At 53.1% G+C, this 9,524-nt stretch overlaps 2 protein-coding genes across 4 annotated transcripts; one reads left to right on the top strand and one right to left on the bottom strand.

The window, feature by feature from the left end:
• Positions 1 to 1,076: 1,076 nt before the first annotated feature.
• Positions 1,077 to 2,007, top strand: NPFF (neuropeptide FF-amide peptide precursor). Its single transcript, XM_003790438.3, has 3 exons — positions 1,077 to 1,381; positions 1,562 to 1,683; positions 1,803 to 2,007. Exons 1-3 carry the CDS (start codon positions 1,166 to 1,168, stop codon positions 1,918 to 1,920), a joined length of 456 nt encoding a protein of 151 aa, XP_003790486.2. The 5' UTR covers positions 1,077 to 1,165; the 3' UTR covers positions 1,921 to 2,007.
• A 206-nt stretch (positions 2,008 to 2,213) lies between these two features.
• Positions 2,214 to 8,630, bottom strand: TARBP2 (TARBP2, RISC loading complex RNA binding subunit). 3 transcript variants are annotated; one of them, XM_003790437.2, is made up of 9 exons: positions 8,100 to 8,630; positions 7,380 to 7,549; positions 6,198 to 6,300; positions 5,529 to 5,624; positions 4,381 to 4,453; positions 3,756 to 3,873; positions 3,330 to 3,457; positions 2,771 to 2,972; positions 2,214 to 2,635 (listed from the first exon to the last, which is right to left on the bottom strand). In XM_003790437.2, the coding sequence occupies exons 1-9, from the start codon at positions 8,150 to 8,152 to the stop codon at positions 2,478 to 2,480; spliced, it is 1,101 nt and encodes a 366-aa protein (XP_003790485.1). In that variant the 5' UTR covers positions 8,153 to 8,630; the 3' UTR covers positions 2,214 to 2,477. The 3 variants fall into 3 exon arrangements, with proteins under 3 accessions (XP_003790485.1, XP_012661081.1, XP_023369351.1); XM_012805627.2 differs by lacking the exon at positions 8,100 to 8,630 and adding an exon at positions 7,852 to 7,975; XM_023513583.1 differs by lacking the exon at positions 8,100 to 8,630 and adding an exon at positions 7,852 to 7,948 and having other exon boundaries at positions 7,380 to 7,544.
• Positions 8,631 to 9,524: the final 894 nt, after the last annotated feature.

Here is a 9,524-nt window from a genome sequence, read left to right as displayed (position 1 = left end):
AAAAAAAAAAAAAAAGTCATGGTACCTCTTTGGCACAGGCTAGAGAACCATCATGGGGGTGCTCAGGCACGAGGTCTGGGATTAGAAGGAAACTGCTGTGGGGACTAGGGCGAGGTGAGATACATGCTGGTCCAGTTCCACAGCATCCCCCTCCTGCCCTTCTGGGACTTTCGGGAGTCAGGGCCCTGGGACCTATACTCTGTTTCACCCTTCCAGGTTCCTCTTCAAAGAGCTCTAGTGTAGAAAAAGGGAACCGCTGGCAGTAAGGAGCTGTGACCACAGGGTGGCAGCAGCGATTCAGCTATGGAGGGCAGCTCCTAGGGAGGGGGATGTCAGTCTAAAGCCCCACTTTTTTTTATTTTTGGTGGGAGACAGAGCCTCAAGCTGTCGCCCTGGTAGAGTGCTGTGTCATCATAGCTCACAGCAACCTCCCACTCTTGGTCTCAAGAGATCCTCTTAGCTGTTTTTCTATTTCTTTAGTGGAGACCCAGGTCTCACTTTTGCTCAGGCTGGTCTTGAATTCCTAAGTTCAAGCAACCCCCCTGCCTCAGTCTCCCAGAGTGCTGGGATTACAGGCATAAGCCACCATGCCAGGCCCAAAGCCTCACTTTCTGATGAATATTGGGTCTATCTACAAAGATTTGTGGCCACATCCACTCTCTGTAGGCTCCAGAAACCTTTAGTCTCCCTCTGTATCTTACTTTTCTATGGACAAGAAAATCTTGTAGTAGTGATTCCATTTTTAACTCTCCAAAAGGCACCAAACAGGTGGGAAAGAGCTATGTGATCCTGACCACTGACACCAGCAGGGAGAGGACCAAGCTGTGTCATCCTGGCCAGATTTGACCCTGGCTCATCTCTTCTTGAAGCTTCTCTTCCAGAACATATAGTACCTAAACCCTCTTGACAGGAATTTAGTTTACAAGTTAGGAGGGAAGGTGATAAATTGAAGCTCTCTAACCTGTTGAGGAATTGGGGGTTCTTGTAAAGGCTCCCCAGGGCCAGGCTCTGACAAAGCATCTGCAATTAATGTTGCTTCTTGAGCTCTGGAGACAGGATTTATGCATCTAATAAAGTCTATAACCTCAGGCGTGGGGCTAGGGGCTGGAGACTGAGAGCAGGAAGTCCCAAGGCGGTCATAGGAGGGGATCCCAGGAGGCTCCTAATGGAGCCATGCATTTCCATTGCCTGTGCTAGATTCCCCCAGGCTGCTGTTGGGGGTGGAGGACTGGGGACAGCAGGTATAAGAGGCTGGTGTGGCTGTAGGAAAGCGGATGGCAGCATGGATTCCAGGCAGGCTGCTGTGTTGCTGGTGCTGCTGTTAATGCACTGGAGCCACGCTGAAGGTCCAGGGGTCCAAGATGGAGACCATGTCTTCGTGGTAAGTGACACCTCCATCCCCATGTCACCATTTTTCTTTTAACAGTTGAGTACTTGGTTCAGGCACTCTCTGGCTGCCAAGGTCTTCACTAAGTCCTCAAAACCTATAATCTTCCCCTTTGTGACTTAAAGTGTCCAGGGCATTTGCCCACCTTCTTTCCCGGATGCCCCCTTACTATAGGAGGAAGACAATGGACCTCTCCTACCACAAGATGCCCAGACCCCCAGGTCACTCCTGCACTCCCTGCTCCTGGCCATGGAGAGACCTGGCCGGAGCCCAGCCTTCCTGTTTCAGCCACAGAGGTAAGTCTAAAAGGGACACAAGCATGGTAGGAGCTGGGGAAGAAAGGGCAGGGGACAGCGGAAGTGAAGGAAGGGGGCCAGAGAAGGAGACCTACATATGAGAACAAATCTCTCCTAAGGTTTGGCAGAAATACCCGGAGGACCTGGAACAATGAACGGCTGAGTCCCCGGGCTGGAGAGGGGCTGAGTTCCCAGTTCTGGAGCTTGGCTGCCCCTCAACGCTTTGGGAAGAAGTGACATGTCACCGCTTGACATGTTTGCATGCAAAGCCCATACCCAGAAGTGCCACATGTGCCCCCCAAATAAAGCTGTCTGGCTTCTGAATCCTTGTGTGTCTGTATGTGATTGTAAAGGGCTGGGAAGAAAGACCACCCCGCCATCTCTACCAAACCAAACTCTCAAGGAATGGGGTTGATAGGGTTCTGGAGTTCACCACATGCAGCCTCCTGCCACTAGGAAGAATTAACATGGTGCTGACCTCTGCCATTCACCTCATACTCCACAGGGATACAGAACAGGACTGAAGAATCTGAGGAGCAGCACATTTATTCTGGGCTTTAGTAGAGAAGCTGCAATTTCACTGTCATCATCAACAATCAAGTGAGGATGGATCCTGAGCTGGCTCAGGCCCTGTGGTCCCTGGCTCCTTGCTTTGCCTTCCTTCACCTCAAGGCAGTCTGTGTCAGAGATAGCGATGGCACTTTCAGAGGGTACCAGAGCTGAGCAAATGCATGGGCCCCAAGGGTGAAAGAGCTGGGAGTAAAGGGTGCACATCCATGAGTCCAGCTGGGGCTTTACTTGCTGCCCGCCATAATCTTGAGGTACTGAAGGGCACGGCGTGCAGCCTCACCACGGGCTTCCTCTCTGGTGGTTGCAGAGCCATGACACACGGTGGCTGGCTGGGTGGACAGTTCCACCAGGCATTGGCAGAGCCCACTCAGGCTCAGTTCCTCTGGAGACCAGGAAAGAGGAGGGAGGCAGTGGTGGGTGAGAAGAGAAAGGTGCATTCCCACATTGTCATCCCCTCCTGACCCCTTGTACTTGCTTGTTCCAGGCCCACCATCCCCTAGCTCCCAACTAGTCATACCAATATCCAGGTAGCTGACATGGAAGGCCTGCTCCTCAGAGAGTTCACTGAGAACACTGCAGCAGGAAGGGCCCAGAGCACCCAGGGAGCCCAGGGAGCAACTGCGGAGGGACCGGATCTTCTCTCCCACTGAGTTTCGCAGAGAATCCCAGGTGCATCCTGGGCCCCGGTTCCGAAGTCCATCCAGGCGGGAGCCTACACCCTGATAAGATGGGGATAGCTAGAAACTGTGGGATCCAGGCACTTAGACATTCAATGGCCAAGGAGAAAAAAGCCCAAAAAATGCTTCCTTCAGGTTGCCTCCCCCCAATCAATTCCTGCCTGGCCCATCTCACTATGGCCAGGAAGCCTCCCTCATCCCAGTAAAAGAAATCAAAAAGACCCCTGCCACGGGCTAACTCAGCAGATGGGCCTACAGTCGAGGCCCAGAGTGGGCCCAAGGAAGCTGGGGTGAAGCAGGCATGGGACCCAGAGAGGCTTATTCTGGAGTCACAGACCCAAGCCCCTGATGTCCTGTCCTGGCATGGAGTGGCCCATGACACCTGGCCCCCACACTCACAATAGAGAAGTGATCATCATCAGGTTCTGCTTCATTGCCGTCCCGGGCATCCAGAGGCACTGTGTGCACTCGAAGCAGCATTTTAGCTGCTGCATTACGCTTTGCCAGTTTTTTGGAAGTGCCACTGCCTGTGTGTGGGGAGAGAGTTGCTGAGTTACGATTCCCAGCAGAACTATTTGGATTGAGACTCCTTCCAATGGATGTCAAATGGAAAAGGAACTCAGGACTTGCCCTTGCACCTGAGAACCCAGTCAGATAGAAGAGGGAAGAGACAGGGTACAAAGCAGCAGCTGGGAGGGAGGCACTAAACCAGGGACTGTGGAGCAAGGAGAGCAGGGGTGTGGCAGAGTGAGCCTCAGAGTGGCCTTGTAGCTGGGGCTGGAGTGCCACAGATAGGAGCTGTGACACCCCCATCTGCCCAGTTACCAATCTCAATGAAACGCTCCACTCGGCAGGTCATGGTGAATTCTTTACGGTGGGCTGGCCCAGACTCCTGGGTCACTGTGTACTCTGGCAATCGCCAGCCTTTCTGCACCACAAGCTCCTGGGGGAGAGATAGGATGCATAAGGCTGAGTGAGAAAAGGATCCTCATAATCACACTAGTACCCACCCTCCCCCCCGGAGCCTCAGACTCTAGGTGAGAGGAAAGACAAGAGTGGGACAGAAAAACCCTGAGTACAGCTCGGCGCCTGTGACTCAAGCGTCTAAGGCGCCAGCCACATACACCTAAGGTGGCGGGTTCGAATCCCCAGCCCGGGCCTGCCAAACAACAATGATGGCTACAACCAAAAAATGGCCAGGCGTTGTGGTGGGCGCCTGTAGTCCCAGCTACTTGGGAGGCTGAGCCAGGAGACTCGCTTGAGCCCAGGACTTGGAGGTTGCTGTGAGCGTGATGCCATGGCACTCTACCCAGGGGGATAGCTTGAGGCTCCGTCTCAAAAAAAAAAAAAAAGAAAAGAAAAGAAAAACCCTGAGTACAAGATAACCTTCCCTCACAGCCCATGGTTCAAGGGAAGACAGGCATGCATGGAAAATGAGGAATGGGCACACCTGTAGAGCACCAACAGGGTTGCACTCAGACTGCTGAGGGGAGACAGGAGGCTGCATCTCCATGGGAGGGTTCCTGAAGGAGAAAGGACCCAGAGCCATGTTCCTTCTGAGGTTACCTATGAGCCCAAGGCCTTAACCACTGGTTTAGTTTCTCCCACTACCATCTCCTGATTACACACCAGGCAGGCAGCTCTCTGCCCTGCCTGCTTCCTTCACCTTCTACTCATGGGCCCTAGGTCCCAGGCCCACTTCAATTCTGGAACACTTGGGTACCATCTCACCAGGATGGTTAGGAGGTGGGTCATATAGCAAATCCCCAGAAGCACCTGATGAGATGCAAACATGGGACCATCATGTGGTCAACCCAGAAGAAAAAGGGGCCTGAGGCTTGGCACCTGTGGCTCAAGTGGCTAAGGTGCCAGTCACATACACCTAAGGTGGCGGGTTCAAATCCAGCCCGGGCCCAACAAACAATGATGGCTGCAACCAAAAAATAGCTGGGCGTTGTGGCAGGCGCCTATGAGACTCGCTTGAGCCCAGGAGTTGGAGGTTGCTGTGAGCTGTGATGCCATGGCACTCTACCCAGGGGGACAGCTTGAGGCTCTGTCTCAAAAAGAAAAGAAAAAGGGCCCTGCAACCTTTAAAAATGGCCAAACATCATCCACATGACTATTTGTAAATCATAAATCAGGCCAGGCATGGTGGCTCACACATGTAATCCTAGCACTCTGGGAGGCCAAGGTGGGAGCATTCCTTGAGTTCAAGAGTTTGAGACCAGCCTGAGCAAAAGCAAGACTCTGTCTCTACTAAAAATAAAAAATTTAGTTGAGCCTGGTGGCAGACACCTGTAGGAGACTGAGGCAGGAGGATCAGCTCAGAAGTTTGAGAGTCCTGGGAGCTAGGCTGACACCATGGCACTCTTGCCTGGGTGACAGGGCAAGACTCTGCCTCAAAAAAAAAAAATCATAAATTACTTCTTGCTCAAGAGCTTACCAGTTGGTGCAAATTCTTCACAATCTGGTTCCAAACTATTCTATTCTGTTTGCGCTCAGACTTCCTCATGCCTGACCAGCCTGGATCCAAGGGCTGAGGGGCCAGGAGTCAGGACCCCTTCCTTGACCCCTCAGGCAGTCAGGGGATACAGATACCTGGTTAGGACAGCAGATGGAACAGGAGTTGCAGCTGCTGCAGCAGTAAAAACTGGAACGTCCTCAGGCTGTGAAGAGTCTAGGGGAGAAAAAGAACTTCCCGAGGGAAAGGGGGCCTTTGATTCAAACCCCGTGTAGGGGAAATGGAGGGGTGGGGAACCCAGGTCCTCCTGACCTGCCCATGCCTTAAGAGAACTCTTTCCCAATTGAGCCAAGGACTCAGGGAGGGTCAATCAACAACTTCCTCCTTTTGGTATCCTTCATGCCAAACACTAGATCAAAAAGACTGAGAAAAGGGGATCTCTTTGTACCCAAGAACCATGGGAGAAACATACTCCAACCCAAGTGTGAAAGAGGAAAGGACATCTGGCTGGAATCAGGAGGCAATGTGGAGAGCAATTGTAGCCTCAATCTCCGCCCCTTTCCCTCCCTAACCCGGGCCCAAACTACAGCCACAACTCCTCAATGGGACTGCCTATTCCCCCCAGACTTCTTCACAAAGCAAAAGCCTTAGAAGTACCCTGTTTGGGTCCAGAGGAAAATTATTAGGAAGAGGCCAGGTCAGGGTGGCTAACTGTCACCAGGCCAGCCCTAAGGGAAAAAAGGTTTGGTGCAGGGGCCTGGGTTCCTGGCAGGGCTTCTAGGATGCCTTGGCTGTTCCTCCCTCACCTGCTGTCCTCCAGGGCCGGCTCCAGCATGCTCCCCCCTTTGAGGTGTTTGAGGGCCACCTCAGCTGCCTTGTGCTTGGCTGCCTTCTTGCTGGGGCCCTGACCTGAGAGAGGGGGCGTGAGCAATACTGGAGGTCACTGGAAGGACAGAAGAGAAACCAGAATCCCACAGCCTCTCTCCTTGCAGCCAGAGAGAGTCAACCAAGCCCCCCTATGACCAACCTCCTCCCAGTGAATCAAGTGTTTCAATAATTGCTGAAAGAAGAGCCCTTATCATATGGTGGCTCACGCCTGTAATCCTAGCACCCTGGGAGGCCAAGGCAGGTGGACTGCTTGAGCTCACAGGTTCGAGATAAGCCTGAGCAAGAAGAGCTGAGACCCCTGTCTCTAAAAAATAGCTGGGCATTGTTACAGGCACCTATAGTCCCAGCTACTTGGGAGGCTGAGGCAAGAGGATCACTTGAGCCCAAGAGTTTGAGGACATCAGGGCACTCTATCCAGGGCAACAAAGTGAGACTCTGTCTCAAAAAAAAAAAAAGAAGGAAGAAGACGAGCCCTTATCTTTCCATTAGCTCTCAGAATCAACCCATGCCAGGCAGGACTTCTGAGCTCAAACACCTTAGGTAGAGATTCTATTGCTGCCTTACTTTCCTTTGCAAGGCACTTTCTTTTCCCTCAATAAATAGAGATGGCTGAAAAAAGAGAAGGTAGGCTCTGGAGTCAAAGCCCTGCTTTGCTGCTCACTAGACCATGTGATCTTGCACAAGTCACTATCACTAATACTCAGTTTCCTCATACCCAACATGGGTATACTAACACCCACATCACTGGTTAGACTGAGGCTTAAGATTAAATGCAAATTTGGTTAAGCACCTGGAACAGAGCCCAACACAGAAGGCAGTCACTCCAACTGCTCCACTGAGATACCAGTTTATCTCTTTTCCTCTGGGGTGATGAAGACCTGTCGGATCACTGTGGCAGTCCTGCTCGCTCCTCTAACTCTCCCAAGTCCTACCCACCTTCTCACAGCCCTGTTCTCCCAATGCAGTCAGTAGCTTTTCCCCTGAAATCTCTCCTTCCCTCACTGGCCTTGAAGAAGACTGTGAAGAGAGAGACTCCAATAAACAAAGCCACGGGGCCCTGTGAATGCACACCCCAGCCAGGCTGCCCAAGCCTTCCTCACCAGTGCAGCTGGTGTCGCCAACGGTGACCCGGAAGGTGAAATTAGGCTGGTGGGCTTGCCCCTCGGCTTTGAGAAGGTCGTACACGGGCGTCTTCCCTATTCTGGTCCCATACTCCTGCAGAAGGCTGATCGGGGTCTTGCCTGGGTTGGCGGCCAGCATTTGCTCTATACTGGGGGAAGGGGCACAGACCCACATCACACTTCCCCTCTCTGCACCCACTTGGCCAAGCACTGCCATAGCAGACCTAGGATATCAGTGGAACATAGGGTCCAGGGGACCCCAGACAGTATAGCATCCATTGGCTGGGTTCCAAGTGGAGGTGCAGGCTGGGAAAGCAGGGTCCACTACCCCAAGGCAAGGAGGGAATGCATTGTTCTGTTCCTGTCACAGTTAAGGCAGGGATCCTGTGCCCCAGTGCAGGTTGAAGTGCATGCCCCCTGACACATTGCAGGCCAGGAACCCAGTACCCACCAAATGCACTAGAACGTGGCGGCATAAAGCCCAGTGCTTCAGTGCAGGCTGGGAACCAGGCCAACCCCAAACTATTTAAAGCTGAAGGTAGTAGCCACAGCCCCGGTGAATGCCGGGAACCACTGCCCACTATCCCGGTGCTTGCCGGGAACAACCCCCAGGCCAGGTGCATGCTGGGGCCGCGCAGCTACACACTCCGCACCGCCCCACGTTTTTCGCCCTGCAGGGACTGGTACGAGGCGGCTCACCTAGGCAGCCCGCAGCCCGTGGTAGTGCCGGAGCCTTGCTCCTCTTCACTCATTCCCTCCTCCGTCCCCGCGGGCGCCACCGTGACTGTAGCCTCCACGCGTCCCAGTACACCACAGACGAGCTAGGGCCGGGGCCAAGCCCGGAGTCGCGGCCGGCAGGGCCCGGCGCGGGGCACGCTGGGATATGGAGTCCCCCGCCCACCTTCCTTCGTAGGTTTCCATCGAGGGGAGAGCTATTCGCCCCATAACCCTCCGCGTGTTTCGCCCAAGCTGGCTGCACAACCTTTTAGAGGAGCGGACCCTTCCGCTGTCGCACCTGGAACGAAGGCTATTTATTTGCTTTTTCAATATCGTCTCGCCTCCTTCCTTTCGCATCTCCCCTCTCTTGGGTCGTGAGGCCATGGACATACATACTAGGGGCGGTGAAAAGCGGCTTGCGGGGCGATAAAAGCTAACTCGAGCAGCGGGCCTTTTGAATCACGAGAAAACTACAGAACCCAAGAGTTCCCGCGCCATTCTTGTCGCAGCTGGGTGGGCAGTGTTAACACACACCAGAAGCTTCGCGGTGTAATTGGTTATTCCGATTGCATATACGTCCTCCAGGCACAATGAGATTGGTTACTTTGCCTAAATGGGCGGGGACAAGGAAAAGTCAGCCCCTCCTTGACCCTGCCGCCTCTTTCCTAAGAAAAGGTGGTGATTGGTGCGGGGATGCTGCTGTCGGATCATGGCTCCTTGTGGTATGGGAGGGTGGACCTTAATCTAGTCGCGACAGGCGACTGTTCTCTGTTTCCGCGGGCGCTGGAGTTGTAGATCTGTGTCCATCTCAAATAGTTCCCTCTCAACTCGTATCCTAAGCTCCTAGCCCTTTGGCCTCGGTGTCACAAAAACTTCCTTACGTTCTTCATCTCCCTTCAGGTTTTGTTTCTATTCTAAAGCCTTTTTAGAATGGCCCCTGTAAACCTCTCTTTACTCCCTAGGAACCTCCAGGGGCCTTAGAGTCAGGCTGTACTCATGGGACAAGATAAGAAGGACTGCCGCACCTGAAGGTCTCATTTCCTCTGTCGTGAATCTTGGGTCTCTCCGCTGAAGAAAGCAAGAGGGAAGTCTGGACACCTAAGATAATCGACTAAGTGCCGACAGACACGTATTTGGGGGTCCCAGAGCCCCATTCTCTTCCTTCTCAAATTCACGCAACCACTGGGCTGAAAGATATAGGGGAAATCTTGTGACCTTGGGGAGAGAGAGAATCACACCCACCAGAAAAAAAAGTGATTTTAATGAGTGTTTTGAGAATAAGTCAAGGAAGAGATGTCTTGTTCTGAGCCAGGGTTGGAGGTCCAGAGGAATCTTGGAATGACAGTGAGGGGTCATCCAGGAACACTGGAGGAGGAGCAGGCCTAGAGCTGAGCGCATTCCAATTGG

The sequence above is a fragment of the Otolemur garnettii genome, unplaced genomic scaffold, assembly GCF_000181295.1.
Source record: "Otolemur garnettii isolate 467f Iridium unplaced genomic scaffold, OtoGar3 scaffold00043, whole genome shotgun sequence".
NCBI lineage: Eukaryota > Metazoa > Chordata > Mammalia > Primates > Galagidae > Otolemur > Otolemur garnettii.
The sequence above is the reverse complement of the archived record's forward strand: the minus strand, read 5'-3'. Positions and strand labels throughout refer to the sequence as shown.

Excerpts from the sequence above, each read along its gene's own strand:
- TARBP2 (XM_003790437.2), bottom strand. The coding sequence starts at position 8,152 with ATGAGTGAAGAGGAGCAAGGCTCCGGCACTACCACGGGCTGCGGGCTG. Across the intron at positions 3,874-4,380 it reads ACCCTGTTGGTGCTCTACAG|GAGCTTGTGGTGCAGAAAGG; the intron begins GTGTGCCCATTC and ends TCTCTCCCCCAG. Across the intron at positions 3,458-3,755 it reads GGAGCGTTTCATTGAGATTG|GCAGTGGCACTTCCAAAAAA; the intron begins GTAACTGGGCAG and ends CCCCACACACAG.
- NPFF (XM_003790438.3), top strand. The coding sequence starts at position 1,166 with ATGGAGCCATGCATTTCCATTGCCTGTGCTAGATTCCCCCAGGCTGCT. Across the intron at positions 1,382-1,561 it reads ATGGAGACCATGTCTTCGTG|GAGGAAGACAATGGACCTCT; the intron begins GTAAGTGACACC and ends CCCTTACTATAG. Across the intron at positions 1,684-1,802 it reads TTCCTGTTTCAGCCACAGAG|GTTTGGCAGAAATACCCGGA; the intron begins GTAAGTCTAAAA and ends ATCTCTCCTAAG.